At 36.2% G+C, this 21,225-nt stretch overlaps 1 protein-coding gene across 1 annotated transcript in view; it reads right to left on the minus strand.

Moving 5' to 3' along the window:
- Nucleotides 1–21,225, minus strand: part of PCLO (piccolo presynaptic cytomatrix protein) — a 384,943-nt gene that overhangs the window by 175,317 nt on the left and 188,401 nt on the right. Inside the window, exons 4-5 of the mRNA XM_082398709.1 lie at nt 15,430–16,146; nt 61–5,143 (exon numbers count right to left, since the gene is read on the minus strand). Of these exons, the coding sequence (XP_082254835.1) occupies nt 61–5,143; nt 15,430–16,146 (5,800 nt within the window). The remainder of the gene's footprint in view (nt 1–60; nt 5,144–15,429; nt 16,147–21,225) is intronic.

A 21,225-nucleotide genomic window follows, 5' to 3' on the forward strand; every position in this document is an offset into this window, starting at 1 on the left:
TGAGATGAGGAACACCATAATGATATTTCAAGGAAAGGTCTGTTGCTACATCATACTGACCTGTAGTAATTCTCCCTGAAGTCAGATCTACTGCTGCATCAGTTCCTCCAGAATAATCAAAAGCATTCTTACTTCTATAGAAAAAATGTCCAGCTTCTGCTAAATTAGTGTCAGACATGGAAGGTTTCATTCCCCCAATCCCTCTATAACCATATGGCCCCGCTCGATCATATTGATAGTGATCATCCCTATAACCAAAACGATCCTCAGGAAGAGTCGTTGCAGGCTGCTGTGCCATGCAGCTTCTTCCAAAAGGTAACTTATAAACCACATCACAGCACACAGCTCTTCTTCCTGCAGTCAGATCAACAGGTTTTTCATCATCTTCTATTACTTTGGTCACCACATTTGAAGTAGCTTCATCCATTGTTACAACAGTTCTATGAGACTTTGAGGTACTGAGATCCACTACTTCCCCATCAGTGATGCCCTGTGATGTGGTGCTATCAGTCCATCCATTTGTGACACCAACAGGAGGTGCAGTAATGGGTTTCGTAAGAGCTGATGTCATTGGGTGTACAGAAGTGCTTAAAGATAAGTTTATTGGTGCTTCCTCCCTAACTGTAGGAAAGGCCTGGCCACTTGGTACCCTGTATGGGGGCTCTACATGCTTTGATGTAGTGAGCTGGAGTGGCATTACTGTTGCATGTTCTAGACCCACTAGGCTTTCTGTGCCTGGGGTGTAACTTGCAGTAGCTGTGCACGTGACAACAGTCACTGTCTCGGTGATCAGGGATATTGGAGTCACTCCTGATGAAGTTGCACTGAGATTTATAATAGAGGGCTGGACAGCACTAATTTGTCTCCCATACGTTTCACTTATTGTGGTCTGCCTCTTCACATCCATCATGGAAGCAGAAAGATCCATACATTTTTCAGTTACTTTAACTTCTACTTTGGGTGCTGTACGCAGATCAATAGCATCACCAACAAGTTGCAACTTGACCTTTTCTTTATACTCTTGCTTCTCTAAATGGAGGTGATCTAGAGCAAGAGGCTCTGGAGGAATGGATATAGAGACACTGCTGAGACCAGTACTAGCGACTGTACTTTTCGCTGTTGAAAACTCAGCCTTGGAAACTTCAGCTGGGAGAAACTGTGTAACTGAAGTTGGGGGTTCTTGAAATGAAGATAGTGTTGTGACAGGGATAGCAGAAAATGTCTCCAAAGCTCCTGAGATGTACAGGCTCTGTTGTGAAGAACTTGAAATTTCTGTAGCTGTCATAGGAGGAACTACAGAAAATACTGGCTCAATGGAAATCAGATCTTTGGGGGGTGATCCCAAGGGCCAGCTGGTAATAACTTGACTCCCTGAAGAATCTGTTGGAGTCCCAGGTTCAGATGGCAATGTGATAACCACATAAGTTTCCATGAGGGACTTGGAAAATCTTGGCGAGGACTTGTTAGAGTGAGGGGAAAGCGGAGAGGTAGGGGAAGGCAATTTATAATCTGCTGAAGTCACTAAATTTAATGTCATATTTGAAGTTATAGGCAGACCTGTTGGTTTGGGCTGCATATCTGTTGGTTTGGCGGTAGTGACTGGAGGTTCAGGAATTGCTGGTTTAGGGGCAACTGGAGGTTTGCTTGGCTCAGGTCTATGTGTAAATACAAGTCCAGATGGAACTGAAGATGGCTTAGGTGGAACAGGAGGACGTGCAGTGGTACATATTTTTGTTATAGGTAACCCATTACTTCTTGGAGCAGCCGTGGTCTCTACTGTAGTAACAGAATCTACTAGGGGTGTAGCTGCAGAAGTCGCAGTCACTGGAGCTGGAACTGTTAACTTTTTTTTAGGATGAATAGTTGGTTTAGGTGAGGTTGGTGGAGGAAGAGGTGGGGGAGGAGGAGGGGGTGGAGGGGGAGGAGGGGGTGGGGGAGGAGGAGGAGGAGGGGGAGGAGGTTGGGCTGATGTGTCCAAAGAAGAACTTCGAAGGAATGGACGAGCTTTGGTTGGAAGACAGGAAATAGAAGGAGTGCCAGATGGCAGCTGAGATGCAGGCTTTGCTTGACCAAAAACGTCTTCAGATAAAAAGCATGTAGTTGAAATCTGCTCCTTCATTGGAATGGCTGTTAGAGAAGAAGGTGTCTGATCAAACACAGTTTCAGATGGGCTAATTTTTGTTAGTTCAGCCTCCGACTCCTTCCTTGTATCTCTGTAAGCTTCCAAAACTTCCAGAATAATTCCATCCCCCGTTTCCTTCTTGGCTTTCTTCACTGGGTCTTTTTCAGATACAGATAAGTCAGTAGAAATAGTGTCAGCAATTAGCTCCTCAAGTTTAGTTCCTACAGATTCTATGAGAGAAGGTTCCATATCAGATAAGGAAATCACAATGTGATCAGCACTAGCTCTACCATCTGGTATGGTAGTCCGATCTAAAGATATGTCTTCTGGATAGTCTATAATGCTGCCTGGGAAATATGTTGATGAAGAAATTTCCTCAGAATCTTCAAATTTAGTTACAATGTCCACTGGCTCAGTATAAACTGTGGTTATGCTATCCAGGGTAGTAATGGGCGAGGAGCTATCTGTGGTACAAACTGAAGAAACAGATGATGTGAGAGAGGGTGTGTCAGAGGGTGGGGCAGATGTAGCACTTTCTGAAGGCTCAGAGTAGGTCAAAATCAGTGACTCATGAGCAATTATCTCTTGAATTTCTCTTGTATAATCAGTCACATATTCATCCTCAATTTCTTCTGTTGAAAAATGTTGGGTTATTTTAACATCTGGGATGGACAGTGTTGCACTGCTGGTCGAATCTGTAAGAGATGCTCCTGAGAGAACACTTGATGTCAAAGATGCATCAGGCACCCTGTCAAAGTCCACAGTAGACTCTGTCATATCATCCCTGATGGGGGGCTGGGTGGGACTGGATCCAGGTGTTAATTGCATCTGTTGCCTTTTTATGAGTTCTTCGTAGGCAGTATCAGCATCTAATAATTGCTTTTCTTCACTGGTAGAAGTTACCATACTACCCAGATCCACAATCTCATGGCTTTCTGGGATGATAAAAGAGCTTGAAACAATGTCTTCTTGAGGCAAAACAGCATGTAAGCTTTCTAGCTCATAAAACTCTTTCTGAAGGTCTGTAATTTTCTGCATGGGATCTTCATAAATCTGTTCTGGAAGTCTTATTTTTTGCTCTCTCCCTCTCTGCTGTAAAAATCCATTTTCTTCTTCTTGCCTCGGGAGCAGACTGCCATCAATGGAACCATTGTATGTGTCCTCTACTAAAGATTCATAAATATAATCCTCTATTAACATCCCACCGTACAAAGGCTCTTTTTCAAACATTTCGTCTCGTTCACTTGCAGCTGGAAAAGCTTTATATTTCTGGCTTTTATGCATCATTTCTTCATACATCTCCTCAGCGCTTTTTAATGCCTTTTGGCTACCTTCTTTTTGCATAATAGATTGCTCATCTGTCGGTGAGTATAAAGACACAGCTGTGGGCAATTTATAAACTTTTTGTACTTCGATTATCTTCTCTGGACTTATTTCAAAGCCTTCTGGGTCTGACTCTATGCTAGGTGAATATTCAGAACAAGAAGATCGATGGAGCTCCTCCATTTCTGCAGCCTGACGTAATTCTTCTGTTGGAGACGCATCTTCGATGGGAGAGAGATTACTGGGTGGTGTCTTTGGTCTTTCCCTCCTTCTCTGAGCTCGAAGTTCATCTTTGTCTTTCTTTGATTTCTTACTAGAACTCTTCCTTTGCTGCTGTTCTAATTCCCGTTGCTTTTCTTGCTCCTTCAATAATTCTTCTTCCTCTCTCAATTCTTCTTCCTCTGAAGAATCTTCAATCGTAGGTAAAAGAGGGCCATGCGATCTGTGTCGAGCTTTGCGTTGCTGTTTGCTCTCTCCTTTTTTGTGACTCGGGCTACTGTCGCTGTCCTCATCAAGTGACGAAACTGATGTAGGGGATGTGCCAGGAGTGAAGCTAGAGGCATGAAGACTAGAAGATCCGTCCCCCCTTGACCGATCTTCCGGAGAGTCTGTCAAGCTTTCCATTTCTAATTCTGGCTCTTCATCAAAGTACAAAGCTGTTTTTTTCTGTAATGTCTCTGCAGAATATTTATCTGTGATAGTGCTATTGAGTTCAATCGTTTTGAATCGACGTAGCCCTCCTCCTCCGGCAACTACAAGTTCTTCACTCTCCTGACTTTTAGTTTCTCTGTATTTAAGTTCAGGACTTTCATCAAAGGTCTCATCGTCTTCATCATGCCACGAATGGCGCCTCCCTGCATCATCATCAAAGCTTGAACTACTTTTTCGCGTCAATCGCCTGTGTTTCCCTGCTGTTCCTTTTCCCTTCCCTTTGGTTTCTTCCTTCTTCTGGCTTTCAATACTACTACTAATCTCTTTGAGCTGGTTCCTAATGAACTCATCATCTTCAGAACCTGAAGCATCTTCATCAGCACTCATTTCTATGATTTGCTTTCGAATGAAGTCCTCCTCTTCACCTGATCCTTGACTATCTTCATGTTTATATTCATCGCTGCTTGATGAACCAACACTAGTTCTCCGTTTTCTTTGTGGAACAGGTGAGTTTTCACTTTCGCTACTGTCTTCAATTGAATCATAAGGCTGCCTTCTTGTAGCCAACTCATCAACAAATTCAGACTTTTCTTCATGGTCCTTTCTGGAAGGGATGTCTTGTTGGCTCTCTTTCTTAACAGTGTCTTTTTCTTCTTGACTCTCTTTAAGCTCCTCTGAAACTGTAGATTCCAGCGTTTCGGCTAAACTCTGAGTTTTCTGTTGGTCCTTAGGCTGCTCAGGAGAAACCTCACGGGGTTCTGTTTTCTTTTCTGACTTTTCTTCAAGTGTACTTGCCTGAGCTTCCAAAATGGATAGGACCATACTTTCTAACTTAGCCAAATCTGAGGGGCTGGATGGGCTGCTTTCTTGTGAAAAGGAGTCCTTTTTGAGTCCCTTGAGCAAATCCTTTTCATCACTGGGAATAAGACTTGGAATTTCACCAAGCGAACTTGATATTCCGTCAGAAGAATATCCTGTGTCACTCAGACCTTGTGGGCTTTTCGGCTGCTGAACACTTGAAGTGTCTGATTTGTCATCTTCCTTTTCCTAGCAGGAAGGAAAAGATACAGGAAAACTTAACATGGTTAAACTAATAACATGGCCTCTCCATTACTCTCAAATAACTATTACAAACTGAGGAATAATTATAGGAATTTTTCAACTACATAACGGTATTTTTTTTAAAAAAATCTTTGAGCACAAAAAATAAAAATGGTTGATACATATTAAGGTTAGTTTTCATTTAACTTAAGTTTAATTAAATGTCTATTCTCAATCACAACTGATTTTATTTCATTGATGTTGTATCCTTTTACATCTCAATACCATTTTTCTTCAAAAACATGATTATCTTTCTCGGTACATTTACTTTGGGAAAGAGTTCAAATGGTTGAAGAAAAATTTTAGTAAGTTTCCATTAACATAATTAATACTTTTGGATTATGAGGACAGGCAAACAAAGAATCAGCGGATGGGCACTGTACTTGGCTCCAAGTTGCATGGGATGTTGAAAATTTACTTAACAGAAACAAGCAGGTAACATGGCCATAGTATAATACTCATCTCACCTACCACAAAGGACTTTTTTTTTTTTTTGAGAGAGAGATTCAAACAAGGCATTGCCTTTTAAGTACACTTTGAAAGATGTAAAACACTATATTTTACTTGGTATGACTGTTAATATTATTATTCTGTATCATTTGAAATGAATGTTTAGAAAGCATAAACTTTGAAGAAGCTATGACATAACTGGCCTGACTCAAGGTTTTAGAAAAAGAAAAATATCCAGTTATTATTTTTCTAGAGTTGTTAAATCACATTTATCTTCAGCATCCCATCTGAAAGAAATTTAATAAATTTCTTATAAATGTCTTCGAATTTTAAAATACTTGGAATTTTACCTTCACACTATTTCAAAGCCAGATCCCTTCAACCAGCACAATAACTAACTTGTGAATGTGAACAGGGGCTTTCCAGGGAGCTGGGACACTTCAGAGACACATCACAGTCTTAAACAACTGGTTTCTTTGGGCTGTGATGAGGCCATGCCAGCAGTTTGCTTTAAGAATCAGAGAGGCCTTAAGTGAAATTATGAAACAGAGACTTTTTGCATAAATCCGAATTAAAAATACCTATGGGCAAAATGAAACCCAAGTGATCCAGTTAGTTTCCCTGTTTTACAGAGAATGTCAAAATAACCCCACAGCCCTATGGAATGAAGAGGTCAGAGGAAGAGTTGCAGGAGGACATGCTCCGTCTGACCCTGGCCTATGAGGCCACCTGGATTCTACTAAGTCTGTATCTTGAACTAACCATCTTGATATTTTCAATGGGTGTATGGCCATGGGTTTCTCCTACCTATCCACAGCTCGAATGAACAGATGTCAGGTTGCACGAAAAACAAATACCATGCAAACACCTCTTTCTTCCTTCTTTCCTGCCTTCGTTCCTTCCCTACTTTCTTCTTTCATTCTTTTTCTCTTCCTCCTTCCCCTTCCCCTCGTTCTCAAATATAAAAGTTGTTGGGCTGATACTCATTTTACGTTCATTTCCATCTCAATATCTGTCTTTATTATGTATGGCTAAGGATGTATCTCGAGCATATAGGGTAAAACGCACATTATACGGTAAAATGCTTTTTGCTGAATTTACAACATGGCAATTTAGAAAGATAGTCTGATACATTGTTTACAACTATCATGCAAAAGCAATGACTACTCTTTGGTTTACTAAGAATTAACTTTCCTAGATCATTTCAGATGTCTTTCCAGAAAAGGATTACTTATCTGCCGTTGTGAGACTATAGTAGCTGGGTTGACAAACACTCAACTAATTGGTTTGTTTCTCTTAAGAGCTACTACACACAAGAAAAAAAAACAGGTAAAGCAGTGTTCTCATAAAATCTTTCTGGATGGTCACAGTGGAGGGATATTTCCACCTCCTCACATCCCACACAATACCAGCACAATATTTTGAGTCCAGTATACTTTCTATGCCTTTCCTTGTCTGCCTTCCCACCCTTCACTAAATCACAGTAAATACCGTAACCACGAGGGTGGGGTGCCTAAGCTTCTTGTGAAAAAAAGGTCAAGAAAATGATCTTTCATAATCAAATTTTGATGGTGTCATTTGTGTTCTTTATTTTGAGTCTGCACATATTATAAAACATAACAATGTAATAAAATTATACATATAAGGAGGAAATGCAACTGTGGTTACATATAACAATTCATTGAGTATAATAAAGAATAAATTATAATTGTATACAATGAATTCTGAAGGTTCTACTGACATTTTACAAAAATAAGATTAGGATCAGACATACATAATGTAACAAAGGAAATTAAGATACACTAGACAGAAGACTCAGATGCATAAATATCAAAATCCCTACCCTACAATCCCCCTTATGTGCCCTTCTGGATGTGTTCACGCTTTCTTTCTTTTCTCAGTGCTATGTTTTACCCACTTCTCCCTCTTGCCACTTTCGTCCTGGTCTCTTTCCTCTCCTCTTCACAGGATTCAATCATCACTTACCTATGATGATGCTGTGATGATTTTTCACCTAAATGACTTCCTCTCCATATTATAAGGTGGCAAAAGTCTGCAAAGATGTTGCCCTACAGGTTTGTGGGTCTAAGATAAAGTGTTTGGAGTGGTTAATAAGGAAATCAAGTTAGGTGACCAAAGGGCATCTGGCTGAACTGTTTAAAAGGAACAACTGGTCATGTACTTATTGTACCATGAGATACTGAAAAAATTCAAAATGTCAGTTTTTCTCATACTAACTACCATGGGTATAAATTCCCCTGACAGAGGTGAGTGACCTTCTACTTCATTACTGTTAGCTTGTTAACTATCAGATCATATACCAACTAGCCCTTTTACGTCTTTAAGATGCCTACACATTCCTCTTTTCACCTGCTGCTGCTAAAACTAAAAAAAAAAAAAGCTGTTCTTCATATACAGAGATCAGCATACTGAGGTGCGTATGTGTCCATCCATTTACCCTTTCTGCAGCTCTCCACTCTCATTTGTGAGATATCTTGGTGAAAGTTCTAGTGCAATTTGTTCCCATGCAGGTTAACTGGTCTCTCATAGATTTAACATCACAAACCCTTGCTTTATTGAATAACATTCCCTAACGAGGGAATAATTTGATCAAATAAGAAAGAGTAGCTGGCACTGAGAAGAATGTAAAACATAGTATGTAAGTGGGGTCTGGTTTTCTCTATTCAAACTTCAAATGGATATCTGAAGTACTGTACCTCCAGACGACTATAATCAAAGGATTCATGTGAGGGAGGCTTATATTCTTTTAAATTTCTAACTCCCTAGGACTAAAAGATTGGCAGTTTTCTCTCAGTTGCTTCAAAAATGTGCAGTCACATACATATGGAATCTAAAAATAAAAAAAAAAAAAGGTTCTGATGAACCTAAGGGAAGGACAGGAATAAACATGGAGACGTAGAGAACGGACTTGAGGACACGGGGAGGGGGAAGGCTAAGCTGGGACGAAGTGAGAGAGTAGCACTGACATATATACACTACCAAATGTAAAACAGATAGCTAGTGGGAAGCAGCCGCATAGCACAGGGAGATCAGCTCGGTGCTTTGTGACCACCTAGAGGGGTGGGATAGGGAGGGTGGGAGGGAGACACAAGAGGGAGGGGATATGGGGATATGTGTATACATAGAGCTGATTCAGTTTGTTATACAGCAGAAACTAACACAACATTGTAAAGCAATTATACTCCAATAAAGATGTTAAATTAAAAAAAAATGTGCAGTTGTATGCTTATTTCTGAGAAAAATATTAATCTATTTAGTAACATATTAAGATTTAATAAAATATTCAAATGATTCTTCCTAAAGTACATGCATAGATTACATAATAACACATATATACATATGTGTTCAAATATCACTGAATTTTCTCATTTATGCATTATTTTCTTCATTTGAATAGATAGGAGTTGGAATTAATTATCTATTTAATTTTTTACATGTAGTACAAATACAACCTAGAATGACCTCCAAAATTATTACATACGAATAAAATTACAGGCCTAGACCCCTCGCATGAGAATTTTGTTTGTCATCTTAGATTGAGGCAGTGAGTGGGAAGAGCGACAATTTAAGCACTTTAAAAAAAAAAAAAAAAAAAAGCAATGTTATTTTTCAGGAACACATTTTCCCTGAGGAACACATTTTCCCTGTATTTTCCTAAGTACATTTAGCATTCAACGCTATTACACTGACTTTTATTTTTTTGTATATATTGCAGTTTTCTCTATGTACAGAATTATGGTACTTGAGCCTTTCTAGTCTGTGTATATGAAACAACTCTTCAAAATTTTCAGAAACTAAGATTCATATTTTTTACTTACTAACCAAAAGCAGGAAGCACAGAATTCTTTTCTTTCCAATATTCCACTGCCATTTATTGACCTGAAGACCAGTCAGAGAGAGGCAGTGATGAATTGAGACCCGCTTGAAACCTTCCCATGGTGTCGTATCTTGAGGCCTTCTCTAGTACCAAGACACTTCTGTACTGCCAAGCTTAGTTCTGCCCCTTTCACAGATTTTGAAACTTTTAGCCTTCCATGTTGAAGGAAAACGGAAGATTTTTAAAAACTAGTATTGGGGTTATGAACTGAATTCTTGGTTAACTATAAGAGTGTACAAAGAAAGGAGGCAATATTAAGTTTTTGCCTAATGTCTCCCAAAGTCATTTATATTAATGGGCCAAAGTAAAACAATAGATGAATAATCTTTAATCATTTATACAATGTTTGGGTTAAAATGGATTGCTAGTCTGAGTGTTCCAAGCACTGTAAACAAGACTAAATCCATAAATTCACTGGGCCTGGAGATAAAAACTGGATAGTCCCACATACATGGGAATCCTTTTCACTTCAGAAAACCTCATTTTCCATCCTATACAATTATGCTGACTTTAGATACCATGGCTATATATAACTTGAATACTAACCCCTGGGTCATTTTAACCATAAATAAAAGTTTATGCTAAAGGATGTTCAAATTTTTTTTTAATCAAGAGAGCTATAATGTTTCAATGTAATATATCAAATGTAGACAAGCAGTATTCTGTTTAACTGTATAGGTAAAAAGAGAATTCTGTAGCGACATACAATTTTAAAATATTAAACTAAAAAAGTAAAGGAGAATGTACATTTCAAAATATTTATTATATTTCAGGATAAACTTTAATTCCATTCAACTAACACATTTTGAAAGACAGGAATGAGTGGAGAGACAAAATGATGTAGCAATAAAGAAATGTAAACAGTATACTATAACGATATAAATGACGCAAATGACAAATAAATGAATAAATAAAGTAATATAAATATATAAAAAAAGTAAAAAATCACACAAACTGGAAGCTGCTAAGGGAGATGAATACTTAAAATAATAAAAAGGCAGCATCCTAAAAGTGTCACAGGGAAGAAGCATTCTGTGCAGTGTTTAGGAGCCCAGCCTTTATAAGCAGAACAGGACTATAATCTTAGCTTTGCTGCTTCCCAGCCATGTGATCTTGGGCACAACAAATTTAGTTTCCCCCTCTTTAAAAGAGATATAATATTTACCTCAACAACAGTTGTGTGGATTAAATGATAACATAACCAACATAATGCCCAGAACACAATAAGAGATAAACTGAATATTATTTTGATTTCAAACAAAAAGTAATTTAAAACTAATCAGCATAGGGCATTCAGCAGTAGGAGAAGTGACTGCCACCAGGGAGAAGAGTGGCCCAGACGTCCAGGTGGGATTTTTCTGATAGGATGCAGTGCCAGTGCACAGAGAAGAACTGACTGCAGATCCAGAAGGCAGAAAGCATAAGCCACCTTCGGGAATCGTACAAAGGCATATGTGGCTGGTTTTCTACCTCTCACTCATGGGGAATACTAGGTCGCTTGAAAGTTAGAGTGCAACCATAGTCCAGAGGCTGAGAAAGCCAAGCTAGCTATTTAGACAGAAGTCTCGGTAGTGGGGTACAGAATCCTGGGCAGGTTTGCAAAATGTAAATATTTTTAGGAAGTATGCAGGATTTTTTTGTATTTTTAAACCCAAACAGAAATTACATTTTACTAATATTTAATAAATAGATTGACATCAGTATTCTTTTACTTCTTATGTCAGTTGGTCAGATGTTCTATGAAGGATCCTGGGAGAAAACTGGGAACTATACTGTAAAAATTTACAGCAAGGGCAGTCACTTTATTTGCTCACCTTTATATTGACGCTTATCATTCAGTTGTGCCTTTTATCACCTAGTTTTAACCAAACCAACCAAACCAACGTTCCTAAAATAGGTAAGTGGTAGACAAAATGCTCTTGCCAAAAAATCATGTGTCAAAGTTAATACTAATAATGCAAGACATACACACACACATTAATAAAGAAAACTGACACAAAACTGGCCAAAAAAGTTTGACATTACCAGGAGAACCATTTGATATCTGTCTTACATATGTTATTTCTAGTAAGAAACCTTGACTAAACACATAATGTGCTTAGGCTATTTATAGCAAGTCATCCTAAGACACTATCACAAACTTCTAGAATTTTTGGCAAATAAATATTCCAGTATATAATATTCCAATATTCACACACATTTTCAATGCATTGAAATAAACACTTAAAATCTTCTTTGGAGCTGTCTTATTTAATAGTAAAAGACAAAAAAGTCCCATAACATTTGGGGAAACTTGATTTTTCTGCCATGGAAACAATATGGTGACAAAGTAAACTGCATTTCTTTGTCAGCCAATATTGTTGGAAAGAAAGAAAGAACTGTGGAAGGTTTGGGGGAAAATCATTAGAACAAAGTAAGTAGCAAAAGGTTTGGTAATAATAAAATCAAAGTGCAGATATTTCTAACATGCTCAGTTTATAATATTCACTAGTTCTGTTTCAATAATAAGATACTTAAAGGATTACTACTGCGAGCCAGCAAATGGCTCAATATTCAGTGATTTGTTTAAAAAGGTATATATATTTTTTTAAATGAAAAACTGTATATTAAATTCTGAGGAGTGGCTCTTTTAATTGGAATTATTTTTTTAAAAAGATAAAGTTACATAGATAGCAGTGCATGCAAAATTCATTTACGGCATCTGTTACAAGTAAGCCAGTGATGCATAGAGTACCTCAGGATTTTACAGATGTGGTACACATTGTACACTAATGATACCTTTATATTTTGAAGAATATATTTAATATTTTGTACTGAGACAGAGAATAACTATGAATTTATTTTAACCATAGAGGTTTGCTGATTATCTTATGGGGAATTAAAAAGTTGTAGACTGTGAAGATTTAATTCTTTTTTAACAAAAGTAGAAGAATCCAAAGTTGTTGAACTTTTTGGTGATGACAAGTGATTATTAGTAATATACTACTTATTATATATTTAGGAAGAAAGTAAACTCTGGTTATCAGCCATATGCTACCTAGCAAGTATTCGGAAAAAAATAAACACAAGCTGTCTCTTCAAGAGAATTATGATGTGGACACAATCCTTTGAAGAAGGATAATTGGAAATCATCATGTAATTATGCTACACAAAATGACATATCATTTAAAAAAGTTGTCATGTCTGCCTTTTCAGACCAACTTTAAACAGAATACTTTAATCTTTTTATAAACGTTGCAGGTGAAGAACTCCAGTGGGCTTTAAAGTCACTTGCTAAAAAAACATACTTTAAAACACTACATTTTGTGATAGTTAGCAAGAGGAAATGATTGGTATCACGTTAGATTAACATTCATTTCTGGAATTTCCACAAGTTAAAAAAAAAACAGTTTTCAATTCCAAACTTAGAAAACAGGTAGCAAGATTTGGCAAGTACAACCTTTGATACACTTCTTTCATTTCTGGTATATTCTGTGGATTATCTTTTTTGTTATGGAGCGTCATTAAAACTAAAAATCAAAATATCAAAATAAACTTAAGCTGAATTTCAAAGAACTCAATCATAAAATTTTAGAACAAGATTTTCAAACACTGAAGCACAATCAAAGCTCTCTCTAAAATGCTATTATTAGTCATATCTTACTGTGATCAAATGTATATATTTAAATAAATATAATAAAAATGGTGATTTTAGCTTATTTCACTGACTTACACATTTCTGTGAATGTTTATATTGCAAATAATATGTTAGTAATAGTGCATAGATTTAATTTAGAAATAAATATGTATATACATATTGAAGTTGTTAAAAGAAACAGTGATAAAAGGAAATGATAAAAAAGTGACACATTTGTAAAATAAAATAAAATGTAGTACATTAACAAAGTATTTGGATACTTCTTGTTTAGATTATATCTAACAAACAATAGAGAATCATTAGAAATATCTGAGTGATAGAGTTAAATTATCTGAACTCTGGAAAATAATTATCTGATAACTATATACTGGAGAAGGGAAAAAGAGAAGGCCTAGTAACTAGTAATTAGATTACCCAAATCGTTGGTAAAAGGTCACGAAGGCCGTTAGGATACTGTCCTTAGGAATAGGAGCTAAGAGACAGAAGTGTGATGTGGAGAGCCTAGGCAGGTAAGAAGAAACCTCAGATTCCCCAGGGTAGTGACTGGGAGGCTAGAGACATGATGAATGATGGTGTCATCAGAAACAGATAGAAGCAGAAACTGCTTCTATAGAGAGTTGGATATGATTTGAACACACTGAGTTCCAGTTTACAGTGAGTTTCTGAAGTGGAATGATCTACTCGGTATTTGAAAATATAGGTCTAACACTCAAGAGGGGCAGAAGGTGCACAAGGAGATTTAGGAAATGTTCATGTGGCTCCCCTAAGAGGAAAGAAGACAAGAGTTCAAAGAAGAACCGATCGGAAAAGAGAAAGTAATAGAGATAATCAAAGTAGAACTCAAGGGGTGATCAGAAAGACAAGAAGAGAACAAAAAGGGAAGAGTCATGAAGCTTCACAAAGAGAGAAATGGTAAAAAGCATCAAGTTCTGCAAGGTGGTTAACTGGGAGAAGCAGCGGGTGGTGGTGGCGGGGTAGCTAGATCCAGCCATTAGAATGGAGAATACACAGGCATCTGCTTTCTCTGACTTGGATAAACTCATACAACAAAGGAAGACCAGGATTTATTTAATGAGCAATGTCTTATATACCAGAGACAGGCTAGTAACCATGTGTTAAAACTGTAAACAAAACAACAACTGAACCAGGGTTGGGATGGACTGTAAGTTCTAATTAGAATTCTAATATTAAGTTTTAATCCCAATGAATCATTTCATTTTCCTGCAAGTCATTGCTGCCATCTGTGTATTAAAATTATTCAGCCTGATATAAGATCTCTTGAAGCTCTAAAAAGAGTTCAGATTTCCTCTAAAAATGGTATTATTGCCTGTGCAAATACAGGTTAAGATGAGGTACCCTTAAAAGTTTCCACTAAAGAAAAAGAAAATATATAAAGAATAATATATATTCCAGATGATGCTTGGATTATAAATAACCCTCCAATATTAAACACACTGAATAAAACTGAACAAAATATATTATACTGATTTCACACTAAATACTAAAATAAACTTAAAAAAATGTTTCTCCTGAATTTTAGCCATACTTCTTTTTTTTAAATCACAATTATTTAATCATTTTATGGTTGACCACACCTTAAAAGGCTTTCAAATGAGAAGAAACTTGAGTCTTGCTTAACCAAGTGGCTAAGTAAACAGAAATTCCAAGACAAACATTATTTTATGTTAAAGGAGGATACTGATTTTATGTTCATAGTGGAAGGAAAAAGCAATCATTTAAAATTATAAGAGGGCTTCCCTGGTGGCGCAGTGGATAGGACTCCACGGTCCCAGTGCAGGGGGCCCGGTTTCAATCCCTGGTCAGGCAACAGATCCCACACGCATGCTGCAACTAGGAGTTCACATACCACAACTAAGGAGCCCACCTGCCGCAACTAGGGAGTCTGCCTGCCACAACTAACACCCAGCACAACCAAATAAATATTTTTTAAAAATAAAATAAAATAAAATTATAAGAAACCCTTCTTTATCACTCCATAGATTTTTATAAGTTATCTGATAGGCATAAAAGCTAGTAAATGTTATATCTATGCTTTATTTAAATTAGATTAAGCTGTCAGAAAGCCAAAGTTCATCACTTTAGCAAACAACTGTTACATTTTTCTGAAAGTGCTATTAATTGAAGGCTTTCACTTACAAAATTACCATTAAGCACTCGGTGTACTTAGGTGGACATTAGTAAATTATAGGTGTAAATCTGCAAAGTTAGGAAAAAAACATAACTTACTGTTTTTTCCTTCCTAGGTTCCATCTGATCAGGCTTTGCCGAGCATGCTGCCTGTGGCTGTTCTTTTATGTTTTGAGTCATCCCATCATCTTTCTTAGACAAACTCTGAGGTGCGCCAGATGGTAAATCTTCCATCTTGGTCAGTGGTTGTTTCTTTTCTCGCACTGCCTCTGCAGCCACTCTGCCTTCAGGTTTTCCTTCAGCAATCTGTACTTGAGTTTTAAGTGAGTCATATTTCTGTTCCTCCTCTAGAGCTGATACTTTTGCTCCTGGGGGTAACTTTTTGTCTTCAAGAGCTGGCCTTTTGTCTTTAAGGGTTGGCTTTTCTTCTTCAAGAGGTGGCTTTTTTTCTTCTAGGAGTGGCTTTTTGTCTTCAGGGGTTGGCTTCTTTCCTTGAGGGGCTGAAGTTTTGTCTTTCTCTAGTTTACTCTCTTCTTGGATTTGATCTGTGGTTTCCTTAAGGGGAATTTTTTCAACTGAAGGTGTTTCTTTCACTTTTTCTGGAATGATTTTTTCACCTTCGGTTTTTCCTTCTTGTTCCCTCTTTTTCACTTTTACTTGGGCAGGCATTGCTATTTTCTGAGACGGTTGTTCTGTAGGGACAGGCATAGGAGAGACTTTCGGTCCTGTCTGTGTAGGTGGCATTTTGCCCATGTCTCCAAGCTGTCCTGATATCGCTCTCTGGGTTTGGCAATTTAAACAAAGCCATTCCTGAATCTGCAGATAAAATAGAAATTAAAAGATTAACTATATTATATACATCTGTTTTGGTGCATTTACCAAGGTTAGCACTTGGCAATTTCCAGCTGCTTTTTTGTATATGGAGAAGGTGGGTCATTGTTTTCTGGATCAATGAAACGGTGACTTTTAAAGAAGACTGCAAAAAGACTATTTGAAATCTAAAAACAGGAGCCCTTAGAGATCAGCAATTAACTCACCTCATCATAAAAAAAAGAAAAAAATGCATCAAAGACAGACTCAGGGGAATATCAATTTTTTGGTTAAAAAAAAATCTGAATTTGTTCCAAATGCAACTATTTTTAAGCCTCATGCCTTCAAAATTAGTGTTTCCATTCAAAAACTATTAAATTTCATAGTAATTTTAACAGCCAATTAATCATAACTTTTTTTTTTAGGACTTAGCCTATAATCTCCTGTCTCTTGACTTAGATCAAATGTAGTTCTATCTACCAGAGCAGAACTTTACAAGGCACACGTAGAGTTTTCAAGAATCACTTGTGCATAATTCTCCACCTAATTTAAGATTAAAAAATAATGTCATTCTTAATAATAGTCACATTTCTCATGCAATTGTGTCCAGAAGCATTCACAGGTTAAAACTGTTTGTTATTCTTTCTCCCCAGAGTTTTCTCAATTGCTGATTAAAACACTTCCTTATACCTCTAAGTGTAATCTATGGGCCACCTGCACCAAATCACCCGAGGTTGTCCCTAGACATGCAAATTCTAGGAACCACACCAAAACAAGTTTATCAGAATCCTGGGATAGGAGAAGGAGGATCTGCCTTTTTAATAAAGTGTTGGTTAATTTTTTTGCAAACTAAAGACTGAGAACAACCCTCTCATAATACATATAAATGATCACATGGGAGAGAGATTGTTAGACCAATAATACTGCAGAATTCCCCCCTTATTGATGTATATTGTGCTTTTTCTTACATCATACCTATTAAAATGTAAGAAATAAAGGCTATACATGTAGCTTCTAATTGTTACCATTTAATGAGTACCTATTCTCTAAAGTGCATGGTTGGAGAGTCATGCAAATAATATCGTGTTTGTATGCTGCACTGTCTTCTGAGAAGTTCAATTTCAAACTGCTTTTCATATTGTATCATTCTTTCTAGTAGCACAACTTTAATTATTTAGAAACAAAAATCATTTATTGTTCTAGAATATTATTGGACATCTAAGATTCATTTCTTACTTCAGCTTTCCATTTCTTTAAAGACATAAAAAATGTTGCTTAATACTAATGACTGTTTTGCAATCTGTAAGCTGTTATAATTCTTACTTGGTGATCTAAAAGAGTAAAGAGCCAAGTCAGTTATTTAACTTCAGTAAAACGTTGTCTATAAAACATTAGCGTGTATTACGGGTTCATTTGCTTTCTGTGTTATGATCATCCAATACCAATTCTGTTCTTGATTTCATGTCTAAGCAGCAAAAAAGTGAATTGTGGCTTCTCTATATAGTAACTTTATACAAAGTCTTGGGAAAGAAACTGATTTGATCCCTATGTCAAATTCTAAAAGCTCCAGCCCTTGGGTTGAATAGTTCCTGGAGGAGGTACTTCCATAATACCTACAGAAAAGCAATCTTAACCTGTCCTGTGGTTTTAAAAAACATTACTTGCTGGGGCCACATCTTAGGATATTTTCATTCAGAGACTGACATTTTAAAAAACAAAAACAGACACAAATAGCTGTGTCATTGTGCTGTTTTGTCACATGGCCTCTAAAAACCAAATGCAGGCGTGTGCTACGCATTCCTGTCGGGGCAGGTCTGAATGTAAATAAGTTAGGAAGTTTTTAATATACCAGAAATAAAGGTTTCATCCCGCTGGAAATTCTTGTCAATTATAAAAGTGTGATTACTTTATCTGAGTTTTAGGGACAAATTATACTTACAAAGTTGTCGTCTCTTGCTACTTATAGCCTATGATGCCACAATGGTACACAGGTCTTGTTAAAAGGAAAATGTGTTGAGAAAATAAATGTAGTGATTATTTCAAGGTAACATACTCATTATTTTCATACATTTGAAAATTTAAGTAAGAGGATAAAGAGTATACTCTAATCTACTATGTCACATAAAACACTCCATTTTCCTGATTTAAAATAATGTTTGATAAACCTACAAGCAGTGATAACCCACCCACTACTAAAGTCTAGAAGGCAAACAGAAGGCAATAGCGTCAGTCTAAGAGAAAAAGGACCTTACGTTGAGAGCCTCATTGGCTAGTTCAAATTCGTGTTTTGCTTAAATTCACATCCTGATTCAGTTAAACGTAGTATCTTGTGGTTTTTTTTTTTTTGGCCACGCCCTGCAGCTTGTGACATCTTAGTTCCCCAACCAGGGATGGAACCCAGGCCCCTGTCAGTGAAAGCGCAGAGTCCTAACCACTGGACTGCCAGGGAATTCCCTAAACCTAGTATCTTTAATCAGTACTATCCTGTAATTATTTTTAACATGATGTTGCTACACTTGGTCTATTGGTTACATGACTGATCTGCGTTTTGAAGATTATAAGGCCAAGCCTAATTTTTTTTTTCACTTTACACTTTGTCACCAAAATTAATTTGGAAACTGATGTTACTATCATGTCAAATAATTATAACAGCATTCACTTATGCATCTATTCTGTATATATCTGGTCTATTTATATCTATGGATTACATAAACTCTTGGGAAATTATACGTGCAAAGCTTATTCGATCAGGAACTCACACTGAAGTAGAAGAAAGAAGACATGGGTTAAAAATAAGTATAATATGCAGGGAAAAAATTAAGGAAGATGGAAAGGATACTATGGATTTAAAAGGATTATCTGATGAATCCATTTAGAACATAAGGAATTTGATAAATTATAAATCACACAAGAGTATTTTTTCACCAATTAGAAATGCTGAATTGGTGGTCTCATATGTGTGTCTCTTCTTTCTGCAGCCCTAGAACCAAAATTAGACCACCAACAAATTCAGCAAGTAGAGGAAATTATAATATCAAAAAGGAATGAAAGGGAAAAAACACTATAGTAGCATCAAAAATTTTGTATTTCTTTAAACATGTAAAATTAAATTTTGTTTATTAAAAGACAGCAAAAGGCAGAGGCTAGGGTAAAATCAAAAGTAGGAATGAGAAAAGTAAAATTGATCAAATTTTGACAAAGAGGATAAAGTTAAAAATGAAATTTCAAGAAAGTTCATTCAGGACAATATAGGCCATCACCATTATCACATCATCATTAATTACAGACACAATTACTTAGAAACATTTTCTTCACAAAAGACAATTTGGGAAATACTCTATAACCACATAAGATGATGTAAAAATCTGTGGTTCACAATTTTTTGGCCTTTTTTATCAAAAATAATCCCAAAGATTTTTGTATCACTGTTCAGGAGCCTAACTTAAGAAGTATTATATTTCTGGGTCCAAAGAAATGTATCTCCACTCTTAGTTCCTCAATAGCTGCAATACTATTAGACACAACATTATTAAATAGTCATAATGTTTCTAGTTTAGCAGCAATCTGGAGAATTAAGCAAGATTTCTTAAATTATATTAAAATTCAATGCATAATGTATCACTGCCATATATGACTTTTACTAGCTGAAAACTCTTTCTATAATAGTTACAGTTGTAACACACATGACTATTCATATTTTGCCTTAAGGTTAAATATCAAGTGAGTTACAGTTTTATCTTTGAAGTATTTCCTTATAAAGACAGTGAGACAATCAGAAAACAAATATATATTATATATAATGTATTGTATATTGCATATATAAACTGAAGGCATTTCTATTATATTACTGAGTTTATTACATAGAAAAACAGAAAATATAGATCTTATGGAGGTTTTTTTAAAAACATACTAGTCATTATTATGGATGCTCTCAGGCCATTTCCATTTGTTTTCCTGTGTTTTTAAAATATATTTTATTTTCAGTATACTGTAAGTATCTCCTAATGGTATAAACATTAAAAGTTTACATTTCATCTATATTATTATTAAATGTTTTAAGTAAATTCAGAAGAGTCTATACTATGAGACCAATCACATTTTTTAGTACTTTAATGTTAATATCCAGGATATCAAAATTCATCTCCAAGTAGGAACAATTCTGATAAATAAAGTGTATAAAAAATAACTCCATGTGGATCATAACATATTAGAATATATCCAGTTGCCAGCTAGTACACGTTAATAAAATGCATTTATGAAACATCAAATCACCAGGGCTTCAAAACAACACTCCAAAAATCCATTTATCTTAAGAGCAGAGGAGGAAATGAAGGCAGTAAAAACCCCAAAAAACGGATGCTGCTGTGCTACTCAGCACTTTTCGATCAATAAGTAATTTTCTTTATATAACATTTCAGCTGTAACTATAGCAACAATACCATTAAGGAAAATCTCAGAACTTCAGGCCTGTCTATTTATTTTTCTAAAAATCTTTTCCAAAGCATGATAATAAGACCTGCAGCAGGTTGAAAATCTGCCAGTAGACTTTAAATGGTAGAGAAGTGATGGTCCCAAAACCTACACGAGCATTAATATTTGTGTCTGAGAAATCTTAATAGTATCTTAACATGAATTTTCATTAAAAGACCAACTGGACTGATTTGGAAGCTCATATACTTTCCATCAATAGAAGTATTTAAGTAGAGACTGGGTGGCCCCTACTTAAAATTCTGTAAGGGAAAACGAAGCAATCAAGGGGATTGGTACTATAATACCATTGAGTTTCCTGCCTACCATGAAGCTTTTGAGTCAACATAAATATTTTACACACATTTTTGTCTGTATATTTGCTTATCGTTCAGAATGTTATTTTTTTTTTTAAGCTAAGAAATCATTACACTAATAATCTGCTTAGAAGTCACTGTTTTACTTACTGACAGATTCAAAAACTGGGAAGCAATGTTATCTGCAACTTGTCACTTGCATCTATGCCCCCTATGGTCTCGGCACTAGGGTTGTTCTATTTCTCTAAGGCCCACACACTCTTCAACTTGACATTCTGAAAATCAGATTTTTTGCTTGTTA

The sequence above is a fragment of the Balaenoptera borealis genome (genome assembly GCF_965194805.1).
Source record: "Balaenoptera borealis genome assembly, chromosome: 7".
NCBI classification, from domain to species: Eukaryota; Metazoa; Chordata; class Mammalia; order Artiodactyla; family Balaenopteridae; genus Balaenoptera; species Balaenoptera borealis.